A 15,481-nucleotide genomic window follows, 5' to 3' on the forward strand; every position below is an offset into this window, starting at 1 on the left:
GTGAGTTAAAGAAATTTTCCAGAGGACACAAAGGTTGTGATCAGCACAGGGGACTGAATTTCAAAGACAAAAGAAACAGATGACCTGAAGGACTGAAATAGAGAAAGTGGCACAAAAGGCAGGTCATGAACTTAGGATCTAATTAAAATTTCTATTGTAAGCTGGAGCTTATCAGTTGGAAAAAATAACAGGAGAACTAGGTGGGTGCATTAATCGATTAGAGAGTGTTTATGAGCATGGTACATTTCTGGAAAACATAAATGTGATTCTAGATTCAGATGGTTATATCCAAACAAAATAAGGAAGCATATAAGGTATTAGTACTCAGCTGGAATATGACATACAGTTCTCATTGCCTGCATTCAGTGAGACTGCAGAGAAAGGCCATAAGACTTATCTAGAGAATGTGTATGAGAAGAGTCCAAAGTCCTTGACTGATTTATCTTCAAAACAAGGAAGGAGAGGGGAGGTGATTTCTGCCGTACATACCATGGAGCCAAGGGAAGGGTAGCTTGTCTCTTGAATAAATTCAGGTTGCAAACTAGAAGAAAACTTACAGTACTTTGCACAGAAGAGTTCTGGAGCAACTTTTCACTGGAAATACCTTCCATCATTTCAAGATGGAACTTGCCAAATTGTCAGAGGAGTTACGCAGTCAGGTTGCCAATAATAGATGAGAGCAGGAGGTCCCTCTCAGTCTTCTCTTCCTTTGTCAGAGTAAGTAGCACCTTACTTCCCTGTGTTTTTCTGTTTACCCAGTGGTACCAGTGCAGGGAGGAAGAATCTGTCCAAGAAGTGGAAGTGCTAAATTCTGTAACAAATTATATACGCTATGATTCCAGCTCGCAGCTGGCTGAGTTCAGATTCCTGCGCTATTCAGAGTATTAACAGCTTAGCTGGAATCCTGTCATGTAGCCTACCAGGTGCTCTTATAGACCAACACTTCAAAAGGGGTGAAAAAGAAATCTGTTTATCTGTCAGTCACTCAGTAGCACAGTCCTGAGACAAGCTGTGTTATTCAACATGTTCTGTTCAGATCTATCCATTTTCTTGGAGGGGAGGGTACTGAATTCCTGCAAGTGATATGGAAGTTATGTTCCAGTGATCTGCACTTGTCAAAGAATAACTGTTTCTCCAGAGCCAAGTTATGACATCGGTGGCACCTGCCATAAATTATAGCACAGATCAAATGTGGCATTCAGAGTTTGTGCCCTGTAACTCTCTGGTCATTCTGCTTGGTGTGTTGCAGACTTCACAAAATGAGACTGTGGGTTTGGGTTTTTTCCCCCCCCTGCCATTAAACTAATTCATAACAGCAGATGTCATCACTCCCAAATAAAAATGAGTGACAGATGAAAAGATTTAATCAGTTATTCCTGGCAGTTGGAGTCCTCTTGAAAAGGGGAACCCAGAGGTAAAACTGACACAATTCAGTAATCACTCAAGAAATCCATACTTTGACAGAAGAGGAAGCTACTATACCATCAAAGTAAGCACTTATATTCTTGTGTTTTGGCCAAAATAAGATTTTCTTTTCCTATCTTGATTATTAAACACGCCTAGATATACATGCATATACATTTGTTTTACTTTCTGTTAAATCATGTGAATTTGAATTATGCTTTCTTCTTCTTCCCTCCATGACCTTGAATTCTGTGTATTATGCTATACTTTATTGGAAGATAATCTCATCCTGTCTGACTAATAATATATCAGAGATATCCTGCCTCTACTTTGTTTTACTCTAATCTTAACTTCAATTATTAACCTGTTATTTGTTCCTATGTCTCGTTTTGGTATTACTAGAACTTCTGTATTACACATACTTCAGCTGACAGGAAAACCACCACAAAATGAAGATGTAAGGGGATATTCATCCTAATGATTCATTCTATGAACATAATTTAAAACTTTTTAGAACAAAAAGCTTATTTTTTTCTTTTTAAAAACACCATAAACAGGCTTTCAACTTGTATACTGTACTGTAATAATTCTATGATGCTGGAAAATGTTCTATGCTTAGGCAGACAAAACCCAGTGAAGGGCAAAAGGAATAGGAGACTAATTAGTGGCCTGACAAAGATAAAATAGCTCATGGTCATGATATGACCCAAGGGACTGAGTCCAGTTGAAGTCAAAGATAACCTTTCCATTGTTTACAATGGTCTTCAAAAAACTCTGAAGTGACTGTGGAAATTCTTTCAGAAACATGCTCGTGTTCAACATTAAAATTGGCTGAATCCTCAAATTCATTAAAAGTGTTAAAATTAGCCCTATCTCCACCTTTTAGAAAAGAAACATTTTTTTAAGATATAAAACCCCAATCATTCTTGTTGAAGACTTTGTTCTTTCAGCAAACATTTTTGAAATAAAATTTAGAAAAGTTCAAACATTATTTTATCTTGCTGGCTAAAATATTTTCCAATAAGAAAAAAAAAAATAAGGTTGGTTTCTTTTTATTAGACAAACCAACTGATTTTTTTTAATTATGCACCATTTAGATTAAAAATTACTTTGCCATTTTTCTCAAAATATGTTTGGTTAACAGCTTTACTGAATGGATTAAAATACTTCTCGTTAAAAAGTAAAAGATTTTCAGAGAATCTCATTGTATGCATAAGTATTTTCTCTATATATAAAATCCGGAATTTTGAAGACAATGGCTAGCTCAAGACATGTATTAAATTGAAAGACTGAAAAGGGGTAAAAAATGCCTCCCGAATTTTCAGACAAGATGTTCTTCTTTTGCTTGTTTGTTTTAGATAAAGGTTACTAAAAATAGCACTTTTGTTCAAAACATCAAGAGCCATTTCCAACTCCAAAATTTTTCTGGCAAGAGTCCAAAGTAGAAATACAATTACAAAGTGGGTAGAGGAGAAATTCTTTGTGTTAGATATTTGTTCATACTCCTTTTTGTACCTCAGTGGAAGTTGTCTGAGATCACAGTAATTCAAAATGTGCAGACCAGGAAAGGGCTAAGACCAGAGCATTTGGAAACATACTAATTTAACACCTTTCCAAAGCACATTCAGTCTGCAGATCAGATTAAAAGACAGAAGGTTGTACCACTGGCTGTTTCTGTATTAATTTTGTGTCAGTGAATAAAAGTTGTGCATATAATAACTTCCAGCTAGAAGCAAAATTTCTTCTCCCTTTCACTGGAGAGATCTGTTGAGGGAAAACTATTCATCATTCACACTTTGAACCCCCTTTAAACATGCTCTGGGACAGCAGCCTAAAGAGTTTAAACCAATGTATTGTATATAGATGCTATCTGTGTTTCATGAGTGATTGGCTGTCTTACAGATTGCTGCATGGCCATGTGATTTATGGTTTTATTATAAATGCAGGAGATTTTTCCTTTACAGCGTCATTAATTTTATTTACTATTGCTTCTTCTTATGGACATTCTTTATAAATTAATAATTTGTTAACACATAGATTAATTCCCATAAATGACAAATGCCATAAAAAACTCTTTCATACACACATACACATAATTCTGACAGTTGAGTTTCAGAGCTACCAAATACATAAGCTACTTTAGCCAAGATCTAGTTTTACCTTTATATAAATTTTATTTTAGCCAAGATCTAGATTTACCTTTATATAAACTTTATTTTATCAGCTTGGCTCCCCAAAAAAGCAGCCGACTATACTTCAAATGGGCAGGTAGGACTGCACAACCCATATAAAAATAGTCACTCCTTAACCATCCGTTAGTTGAAGATTTAGTAAAGGACTCTGCCTTTCACCAGTGTTATGCATATTTTAGTAGTCCGTCATAGGAAATGTACTGCAGAAAGTTTCACAATGTAAATTTTCAGTTCACAAACCATACTTACACTGATTCAAGTCTCCTGAATGAATCATTTTGAACCTATGGAAGTGTTGTTTCTTATTTTACTTTCATATCAGTGAGAAAACATGTTAAAACAACCTGCCGTTAGTAGCCAGAAAGACTCCTCCTTGACTTTCCTTTAATTTCTCTGGAATAATACCTGGCTATCCAAAATGAAAATAAAGATGATAAAGAACCTCTTTTCCTTGCTCACTTTCCACCCAGGCAGAACTGGTGGAGTCACTCTAAGAATGTGTGGTTTTTACTTACAGAGAAAATCTAACTCTCCTGCTAGTTTCCGAACCCTGGGGTATGTGATTGAAGGAATCAAGAACAAGTTTGCCAGAATTAAGTCCAATTGTCAGTGTAACTCCAATTTATGTTATTGGGACATCTAAAAAGAAAGCAGAAAATCACTCAACAACAACAAAAGATGTTTTCTAGTGCAATAATAAAGAATTTTTTTGACACAAAGAAAACAAACCTAGATAATTACTCAGAAATCTAAACCAAGCTCCTGAGTAGAACCTTTCAATTAGAAAAAAAGAAGGTATTACACAGTATACATGAACTCTAATCTCTATACACGGATGTTGTAATGCCAGACTCAAAGAAAGGATGCTTTCACACATCATAGTATGAGAGATGCTGCCTAATAATGCCAGACAGCACCATCTTCAAGTATCTTACATCAAGAATCTGTCTTAGCAAGGACCACATGTAATAGTCACTGTCACTGACATTCCTAGGAACTATTATCAAGTCAGATGTTCTTGGCTTGCAAAAAGTCCCATAGACATACCAGACTAACATTTGCAGAAGTACCTCCATCTTTGGGGTACCTGTCTGGCCACAGCTTGTTCCTCTAAGTGGAGCAGCCAAGATTTAAGGCAGCCAAAATCCTCATGCACCCCCAAAAAATCTAACCAATTTATACCTCAAATAAAGACTGGAGGCCCTCTTTGTACCACTTGAAGAACATCTACTAAAAGTTTAATAATGACATCTACTAGAAGTTTAATAATCACAAAAACTTAATCTCTAATGAAAGGTTAATGTGTTATGGCAGACTCTTACATGAGGCAAAGTATAATAGGGTTTCGAGGGCAAACCTACTCAGACAGTTTGTCAGCAGCGTGCACTTGGCTTCTGAGGCAACAGGATAATTATCTGAAGAGTGTCAAGTGGGCAGCTGCAACTGATAGAAGAGCCTTTAAATGGTGCAAAGACCCAGGTGACCTGCTGGTCTAGGAATGATAAAATAATCATATTCCATCACTCACTGTAACAAGCTGTTACCAGAGCATTTATTCTAACACTGCTGAAAGCCTATAGAATTAAGGTACAGACAGGGCATGTTCCAGTGTGTCCATGACATGCATACCTTTTTGCAAGATGAAGCCTTAAATAATACTGTTATTTTAGGACCTCAGAGTGAGACAAAAGATTATCAAAAGATTACCCGTATTCCCATTTAGACCACATCATTGATAAACAAAGCACATTTAGCAAAAGGTGGTAGTAGAACTGCTGTACCCGCACTGACATAACAACTCCTGCTGTATCCTGCTGTGCTACCGCTACAGCATCCCCGATCCACAGCAAGAGAAACAGCAGAAAACTGCTGTTTGCCTCAGAGGAAAATATCTGATTGTTTTGGTAATATTGCAGCTCCTGCTGACCTTGCTGTGAAGAGGACCAGTATCCTAACCACTCAAGCATGTCTGATACTCTGTCCCTTAAGTGATTATATTACATGGACTGTGATGGTCTTTAAGCAACTGGACTTGTCTGTGAAAAAATACTGCATCTGGAAGTGGCAGAGATTTTTCTTTTTGTTAAGCATGTTTTTCAGTCCAATCAGACTTAGCACCAAGTTTGGCAAAATTATTTGTTATTACTGATCTTTCTAAAAACCAGGTTTGTGAAAATGATGCCAAATCTAAAATATTTAATCTAGGAAGATGCCAAGATCTTACTTAGGTGCCCTTTTAAAGCTGCAGGAGTTTAAAATACAGTATTTGATAGGAAGACCTTACACAAGTCTGCCTTCACTGTGTTGCATCTGACTGTCCTTTTCTTTTTCTCTGATCTTCCGCTTACAGCATTGCACAAATGAAAGGTTTCCTCAGATTGGCCTACATTAGCATAGTCTTCATAGTATTTATCAAAGATAACTCATAAAGTATAACATTGTCTATGAAGCAGACTCACAAGTACATATCGGGGTCTATGAGGCATTAATTCATCAGCATTCCAGAGTTGTCAGTTGGCAAAAGTTGGCAAAAGAATATAGATGAACACAAGGAAGTAAAGGGATTTCATAGGAACTGAAATTATGTGCTGATCTAGTCGTAGAAAACTCAGGCACACGGGTTTGGTGGTTTTTTTTCTTTCTTGCATCCTTCCACTTGCTGGAAGGGCTTAGTGGAGGAAACTGACGCAGGAAATCCTGCTTCACAGTTGGGGCAGAAGTATAACAGGTTGTTGGTACCTTATTTAATGTCATAGCAAAGCAGTATTTGGCCAGCAACAAATATAGTACATGATGAATTTTTTCTGATTATTTCCTTTGGGAATAAACAACAGAACTTAACTTTTCAAAGTACCATTTAGATCTGATAACCAATGCATATCTGGTAATATCAGCAAGCGCCTCAGACATGCTGAGAATTTTAAAACCCTATATGTTTGAATACTATGCATTTAGCAATGAGATATTCACCTCATTTCTGTCCTTCTTCTCATTTATTGGAACTCATCTCTATATTTTAACAAGCCCTACTTTTAACAGTATTTAAGACTGAATTTTGATAAATTAAAGAACAAGGCCATAATAAGCTCCCCAGGGCTTTGCACTCTGTGTGCTTCAACTTTAGATTCATAATTTGCCTGCATATTTTGTGCTTGATATCATTTGGAGTAGTAAAAGGAATCATTTAAGAGCAATGTATTTCCCTTGGATAACCATCTATGATCCCTTTTACAACCACAGGGGAAGGGAACACAACACCTTCACAACATCTCATCTGAACTTCAGTGACGATGGCATTATATCTAAGCGTATTTTTCCCAAGTTCTTCCAAAACCACTTAAAATCTCACACATACTGAGGCCTCCACAATATTTCAGTGAACTGTGCCATGCGTAGTCATTACTCAGAAACAAAAATATAGGTATACGATTTAACTATCACCCAAGGCCTGTTTCAATGCCTTATATTTTGCTTCAAGGCAGAGTAAGCATCAGTTACCTATTCTTCTCAGGTGACATACTTTAATAGCACTTCAAGAGAAAGAAATTAAAAGAGGCTAAGCAACACAGTATCTGCCTCAGGTTAGGCCCCTGACTGCTCTGACCTCCAAATTGCTTTTCAGAAAATGAGCAAGCATACCAACTTTAGACACTACAAGATGGGTGGTCATGATGCAGAGGGGCTGAAGAACTTCTGGGAAAAAGTCATCCAAGAGCAAACTAAGCAACGAGAAGGTGAAGAGTCTAGGTTGAGTAAAAGCGCCCTGAACAAGTAAGTGGTATTTTTTTCTTTTGCACAAGACAGCAAGGCATGTCATCACATGCTTTAAAATAAGGTAACCTGTTATTGTACTGCTTTATTCATAGCACAGATTGTGTTCTGGATCTTTGGCACTTTTCCTCTCACAGCTGTTTGTCTCATATTTCCATGGCTCTTCTGCATGGAAACTCAGACACCCCTCTCTCCTGAACCTCATGAGCATTCTTCAAAGGCCTTGGAGAGTAGCCACATAAAAATAAAGCACTTTGGCACTATGGCTTGTGACAGACAGAAAATATCAGGATTTTTACCTGGAACTGGTACAGCTACACAGAAAAATAAAATAGTATTACATTAAAGAGATAGGCAAACCACTCATTTAATGTGTAGCATAAACAAAACCATAGCACCTTTATCATGTTCAACAGCCCTTTGCATCATATAAGCCAAAAGGTAGAAAGAGTACAAAAAGATTTTCCTGCCCCATGAAACACATTTCATAAGCATTCCTGATATACAACAGATAAAAAATAAGGCTATTCAATTTTTTTTTTTTTTCCCAAAACAATTTAAAACAACAGGCACCGCCTAGAAAGAGCTGTGACTGTGGTATAGATACTCTGCACAAGTGTGGTAGACTGCTTCAAATACTTGCTCACCCTGTTGCACCTCAGGAGTTTGAACCAGGGTCTCCCACACACTAAGTGAATCCCCTGACTAATAACAGATGGAGAAAGAGGATAAGAAATACTTGTGCCTCTTGTGTTTTTCTGATGGGCTTTCCTCCTGAAGTTGACAAAGGTTTTCTTGCACACTTTCCTCAAAACTGGATCATTCACATAAATTAGTTTGACTCCAGCAAGCTGGAATGTGCTGGTAAAGGGCTGTTTCTTTCAAAAAAGTTCCGGGTAATCTAACCCTCATGCCCAAGGAGGGTGTGCCCTTTATTGTCATTTTAAAGACGAGGAAATCAAGACCTGGGCAGGCCTTGTGTCCCGGCAGAGTCAGATGTAGAATCCTGCTCCCAGTATCCTACTCCAGCTAGTCAGTAATATTCCCAAATCACCAAGTTGGTGGAGAGAAAATGTGTAATAAAACCCAGGAAAGTGTTCAGCTGCACTGGAAACCTTTGTCACTCTAGCTTCACAAAAAACTACCACAAGAAGACATTGCAAACCAATTGCAATTAGGGGTGTAGATAAGATTTGTAACTTCACAAAGTTAAAAATGCTAAAAGCTTTTATAAGTTCTTCCCTGAATAGAAAAAAAATGCAGCAAAAGAACTTTGAATATGTCTTAACTTACATATTCAGTATGTCTTAACTGACTGGTCACAACTGAAACAGACCCAAGCAAGTTCCTTTAAGGTCACTTGACCAAAGCCCAAGTTGTTCACAAAGTGTTCTCTAATTTGAAAAAAAATATACTTTCAGGAGGTAATAGACACTGTCATTACAAAATCTACAGGTCCACTACCTCATGTAAGTGGCACCTGGGAGAATTAGATGTAGGCAAGTGCTCCCTCTGTGACACCCAGGACACTAGTTGACAAGGAACACCAGTGCTTTCAATGGCAAATTTTTACTAACTAATTGCACCAATTTTTTGAGGCTTAACTATACACACAAGAGAATAGTGAAGCCAAGACAGAGTAGGCCAAATGAGAGAATTTTAAAACACAATCTGAAATCAAACTCGGAAGCCAAACCAGCACAAGCACCCATGTGAAACAGCTACTGCTAAGTTATTCTCAGATTAAATCATTGGCTGCCTTTCTTTTTAACACACCAAATGTAATATAAAAACCCATAAATTCCATGATGCATTTGGCATTACCATATGATATCTAATCCTATAGCATTGCTGGGTCAGGTGTTTCATAACACCATTTTCTTTGGAAAATGACCCAGCCAAAAATATCTTGCAGTGGTCCCTAATGATCTTCTCTTCTGTCTGTACTATACTTGCATCTTGAAGCTATGTGACTCCTCTCGTATGTGACATCAATTCCTTTCATTAAACACATACAAGGTCTGCAGAGATTTAGGGTACAAAATGGTTACTTTATTTTTCTTTTTTTTTTCTTCAGAGTAAACCAAAATGGACATATTTAACATTCCGCTTGCTCTTCTCCACAGCATTTTACAGTAAACTTGTGGGGTCAGGGGGTGTAATTGTATTTTTTAATCTACACATTGAATGACCTTACTGGTTAGACAGTACTTCTGTGTGGCTTTGAGAATACCCCAGAGGAAAAAACAGAGCTCTTCACACTGACAGTATTTCAGCAGTTGTTTGACTCATTAGGAATCCAGCAATGTCAACCACTGATAGCATCAGCACTATCCCTTTCTCCCCTGCCTTCCCAATCTAGCAAGCTACAGAGATGTGTAGATGGTAAATAAATATGGGACAAGTGCTATGGTGATGAAAGAGAGACTCCACTGAAGAGCCCTGGATACATTTGAAGGATTTGGCTCAGTACTTGTTAAGCACTTCTCCTCTCTTTGCAGACTCCGCCACGAATGGACTCTGCGGCTGGAAGGCCGAGCAAGGCAGGTCCAGGCACATGCGAAAAGACAGAAAGAACAGATGACGCTGCTGTCCATTGAGGCTCTTCCCTCACCAGATAAAACTGTTGCTTAAAGTTACTGGGAAAACACAGAAATCTTTGGGCCTGACTCTGACCTTCTGCATGCACATATAAACCAGCAGTTACACTGCTGAAGAAGCAAAAGATCAGAATCTGGCCCTTTTCCAGATTACTTACTAGCGCTACTAATAAAGTCCTACTGAAATTTAGTGCAAGAATAAAGTCACAGTGGGTAATCTCAAAAAAAAATATATGCAAAGGGATAGTTGAGAAACAGATACCTTTAATTCTCCATGATATATTATTACTGCGATGCAGCAGGACTTTCTTATGTAACTCTGCATTTCCCAGTGACAACAACATATTTCTAGGAAAGAGGATGGCTTGATTAATAGGAATAATACATTCAAACAGCTGCATGCAAAATTGCACATTTCCATTTACAGAGCTCCATTTACAGGGCTTAATGCAGATACAAGCTGTTCTGCCTGTCTTGATGAGCCACAGTGAAGGGAGTTAAGGATTAGTCTGATCAGCTGGACAGAAGGAGAAATATATTCTTTAATGGAATCAGGAAAAAAAAGAATGAGCTTTTCTGATCAACATATAAGAAAATTTACAGATCTTAATCATTAAATGAACAAAGGAAAGGATTTTGACTTTCATGGGATAGGTAAGAAAAAGACTACTGAGGTTATTACGAACCAGTCTGAGAAATGTCAGAGCAAGTGAGTATGAAGGACAGTTTGAAATAGAAGGCAGCGAATCAGTTCATCATAACAGCACAGGAATGCTTTGCAAGGTATCACGTGCCATACCTGGTGTGCACTAATCCAAACACTTGTTGTGTTTCATCTTCTTCTAGGTCAGGTGAAGGGAGGAATAACTAAACACAGGGTATTAATAGTGTGTTCTGTTTACCTATATGTCTGTGTATCTAAATATGTTTTGGATGAAAATATTTACTTGTTATCTCTTCAATTAATATCTTTGATATGCAAGAGAAAAGTCATAAGTTTAAACAACTATTTTTCTCTAACAATATTGAGCCAGATGGAGTGTTACTTTGCATCTTTGTTTACACTGAAGAAGTGGATAGGAATACATTTGATAAATTTCAAAATAAAACAAAAATTAAACCATTTTGACCTCACAGAAATGCTTTTTTTATCCTTTCAAAACAGCATTTCATTAAAAAAACCCACAGTTTTACAGAATGTTACATAGCTACAGAATGTTACATAGTGACATTCTCCCACATTAAAAAACATGTTATCACAAAAATGTTGCTATTCCACAAAGGATTAAAACAATTAAAAACTTTTAAATTGTTCTTTGGTTATTCAAAACTGAAGGGAATGTAGAATCAGTCTCTTTTCATATAACCCAACCCAAAAAGCAATTGTTTTTTCCAGTGTTTTTTTTCTATTAGAAAAGCAATGTTGAAAAATAATAAAGTTGTAGTTGCTTTTGCCTTTGCAGAATGGTCTCTTTCTTGTGTTCGTTTATTTCCCACTATTATCTAAAAAGTTATTTTGCTGCCACCGAAGATAAACATTATCTCTGCTGAAGAAGATCAGACAGGACCTGAACCTTCTGCTACTTACATAAAAAACAGAGTAGTTCACTGTTCTGTAGCGTAGCTAAAGGACACAGACAGGGCCTACTGAAATGGAGAAATGCCAGATTCCCCACTTCTGAAAACAAGGTCTACTAGATTTGCTAGCTTAACTACTGCTTTATGGTGTTGTAATGCCACCAACATCAGTGCAGCTTACCCCTACTCTATGCCAGCGTGACAGGAGAAGATCCAAGAAAAGCTGGCCCAACAAGCATTTACGGTTCTTTTACATTTAATGTCAATGCTTTTAATTATTAGGAGCACTTTTATGACAGTATATCTGTTTATGCAGTTATAAGATACAGGAAAAAGACCACACAAGTAGATGTGATCCACACACAGCAATTTTCAGCACTCCCCAGAGAGTACCCGAAAACCAGCTTAGGTCCCCAAGCAGTAGCTTTTCCATCAGGAGCTCTGAGGTCGAGGTATGTGTGAAATCACTTCCACTACAAGCAGGCGGCATCACATTGACTACACGCCAGAGGAGTATTGCAGGAATTGTTTATCTTGGGAAGTACGTGGCACCCATTTCAGTCGTGAGTGGGTTTCTGATATATCCACTGCAGCACAGAGTCTGTATATCACAAGTGTGAAAGACTAAAATCCTCCCACTCTCAGTCAAAACCAGCCCTTTGTGAGTTGCTCATGTGCAGATGCATTAGTCATGCTTACCTACTCTAACACATATTTTACAGACAGCAGTATCCTCACACCTCCACGTTATTGAATACCAGATGCTTTCTGTTCCCAAATGTGGATGTTCATCCACTTTTCACTGCTACTGCACTTACAACCAGACTGAGAAAGGAATCAAGTACTAGAAATAATAAAGTCTAGGAGCCAGATGTAGCCAGATATGCAGCTTGCAAACTGCAAAGCTGAAGGCGGACAGTAAGGTGACAGGATAGCATTTTGTCCTTTTGCTTTAGTTACTGAATTGGTGAAATTTAAGCCTGATTTTAGGCATTTCAGACATGCCTGAAAATGTCAAACCTGGCTTTCATGAAAAAAAGCAAGCAAGCAAAAGTCACTTCAAGTTGAATTGTTATATTAAAAAACATCTGCCTCATTCATATACACAGCCTCCATTGGTAAAACAGGATAACCAGTGAGCATAAGCTGGTGGGAGAGAAGGTCCCTTCAGCTGAACACAGCGTTTTTTTCATCCCTAGTCCCTACTTCCTCTCCCTTTCCAATGGAAAAAAAAAAAGATTTAAACAAAAATTTAGATTACAATAGCTATATCAAGAAAGTTGGACTAGCTATTTGAGAAGAAAAATTAATTACCCAGATGCTTTTTTCCTTGGAGTTTATTAATTTGCCTAATAGAAAAAGAATTTGAATTGAGTATCAGTTAGTCTGCATAACCAGTACCACCCCGAGCCTCCACTAGCAAGAAGTTACCATGTCTTACATCAGCATATAAGCCAGTTCAGCACCTGCCTAAGCCACGGAAGAACAACTAAAATTGTACAGGATGGGTCAGAGACTTGTGGTTTTGGTCATGGGACTTTAACTGTATGATATATGATGTAATAGGTGTGGATCATATCTATGAGGTAATGCACTTAAGCTGGGATACTGATATCAGCTGCAGAACACCCACTTAGCACGGCCAAAATTTATGTGCATGGCAGATAACGTGAGCACATACTACACTCATTCACATGGTTACTCTTAAGTGCTGCCCCTCATCCAGGAACCAGTGACTAATGCTTGAGAGACAGCAAGAATTGCTTGCTTAAACTGTCACCGAGCTGTGGCCAGTTGCTGAAGTCTGGCTTACTCAAATCAAGGCAGTCAAAAGAGTGAATATAAACTACATTGAGCTGCAGTCTGACTTCATTCAGACACCATCCAGAAGCACTCACACAATCAGTTACAGATTGGACATGTTTAAGCAGCAACTCAACACCTGCCAGCTGCTACACTTGAATTAGCAGTTAAATTCAGCACAGGAGAGCCTTTTTTAAGTGAAACCCTTGATTGTCTGCACTTACCACACACTGGTTTGGATCACAGAGCAAATTTAAGGCATGCAAACCAGATTTCTTTCAGAGGAAACTAAACCAGACCAGAAGCCATGCTCCAAGTCACACCAAAGGACCCCAGCCTCTAAGGATCTGAGACAAGCACTAGCTCTTCAGACAGTTTTGACACCTGAATGGTGAGGAGATTTGGTCCAACTAACCAAATTAGATTGAGTTTGACGTAAACCCCTGAACCATGCTTAGTCTAATGTAGGGACCTCAGCAGAAGCCACTTTGATCTACTGAGCTGCTGGTAATGTGCTGAGTCACTTGCTAATGTAGATGAGTATAACCCAACCAGAACAATAGAGATGGGATCAAAGCACATTAATACGTTTCATGTAGGTCTAAAGGTGGACTTTAGCAGGTACAACAACTGAGCTTAGGAATGATAATTTAATTATACAGCCATGCAGATGTGCTAGCATGCATAACTATGCACAGCTTGGTCAACTGACCTGCTAGAGCTGCCTGTGTTGGAACTGAGTCTACCCACACCGCAATAAAACTTAGCATAGATCTGGCTTCTGGAACCATGAAACAGCTATGTGTGGTTCAGTTCTACAGTTAAATGATAGGAATATGAGGATAATTACCAATTTCCTAGCCCAAATGTTCCTCCTAATTACAAACTGGCTGTGTCCTGAGGGATGCTGTTCTCTACCTTGTCTATTAAACAGCACTTGACTGGGGCTTCGCTGCCACAGTGTGAATAAGGAATAGTAAATCACATAAAAAATACTCGTGGATTGAAAAGGGCATCTACAGATAAATGAAGATGAAACAAAGAGTAGCTCTAGAAAATCTTATACTTCCTGAGGACGCTTCCCTTCATGAATTAAGCATTACTGTACTACTTACTTCTTACAGAGAAAGACAGGAGTTATCCATGGTGTTATGCATTTGAGACAAAATTGCACACAAAAAAATTCAGTAGTCAGAACTGACAATACAAAAATATACTTATTTCTCCTATTCCCCATCTCTTTCAGCTGTGTGTGTTTATCTGGGTGTTATTTAGGGGCCAGAGCTTTAAACATGTTTCAAGCTAAGGTGAACGCAAAGCAGGGAAAATTCCAGCCCCCCAAATGACAATCTGAAAAATAGGTTGAAAAGGGGTTATCTTACCAGGGAAGCCAAACTTAACAATAAGTTGCTATGTGCTACCTCCATAATTAAGTGTACTGGTCTCAAATGCCATTCCTTAAATGAAGTAATAATTTCCTACTAGTGACTATTGAAATGTGAGAGACTACTGGCCTACTCTTTACCTGGTAGTCAGTGCCAGTTTCCAGCCTCAGTGGGTCTACTCACAATCAGGGTCACTATTTTTTCCATAGCAAACAGCAGGAGCATCAGGGAGAGTTATAATTTCAAACTGCAGTAATAAAATAATCATCTGAAAAAATCAAAGGGGAAAAAACATACAGTAGCAAACCTGAAAGATAATACTTAGTTTAGCTATGTTGGCCAATTCTTTAAAGAACAGCCCATTTGTGTTTGGTTTCCACTATGATTGCACTGCATATCCAACATGAACGTTCATGCTGTTTGATCAGAACTGCAACTTCTCAATATATTTTGACCGTTCAACCATAGGGAACAGTTCAAACAATAGACTTAATAGTGAAAAGTTCTTGATTTTATTAGATTTAGTATCTAACACAGAGAAATCGTATTTGCAAAACACTGATAGAAAAAGCTTAGTCTGTATAGTCTAATTGCAAGTAAGTAACAGAAAATTATGTTTTCAAAGAGATTTTGCTATAGTTTAATGTTATTTTTCTCCCCCTAACATGCTATTCTAGTCAACAATTGCATCACTATTGTTAGGCAAGAAAAACCACAGCATTACTGGAGTGGCCAACAGTGTTATTTC

At 38.0% G+C, this 15,481-nt stretch overlaps 1 protein-coding gene across 2 annotated transcripts; it reads left to right on the top strand.

The window, feature by feature from the left end:
• Positions 1-531: 531 nt before the first annotated feature.
• LOC115336430 (protein FAM240B-like) lies at positions 532-11,429 on the top strand. Of its 2 annotated transcripts, none has more exons than XM_030003300.1 (3): positions 532-717; positions 7,219-7,367; positions 9,869-11,429. In XM_030003300.1, the coding sequence occupies exons 2-3, from the start codon at positions 7,222-7,224 to the stop codon at positions 9,999-10,001; spliced, it is 279 nt and encodes a 92-aa protein (XP_029859160.1). In that variant the 5' UTR covers positions 532-717; positions 7,219-7,221; the 3' UTR covers positions 10,002-11,429. The 2 variants fall into 2 exon arrangements, with proteins under 2 accessions (XP_029859160.1, XP_029859159.1); XM_030003299.1 differs by lacking the exon at positions 532-717 and adding an exon at positions 1,384-1,489.
• The last annotated feature ends 4,052 nt before the right edge of the window (positions 11,430-15,481 follow it).

This window comes from Aquila chrysaetos, chromosome Z, assembly GCF_900496995.4.
Source record: "Aquila chrysaetos chrysaetos chromosome Z, bAquChr1.4, whole genome shotgun sequence".
Lineage (NCBI taxonomy): Eukaryota > Metazoa > Chordata > Aves > Accipitriformes > Accipitridae > Aquila > Aquila chrysaetos.

Bases quoted from the DNA above. Each gene is read 5' to 3' on its own strand.
- LOC115336430 (XM_030003300.1), top strand. From the start codon at position 7,222: ATGAGCAAGCATACCAACTTTAGACACTACAAGATGGGTGGTCATGAT. The intron at 7,368-9,868 runs GTAAGTGGTATT...CTCTCTTTGCAG, and splicing joins AGTAAAAGCGCCCTGAACAA to ACTCCGCCACGAATGGACTC.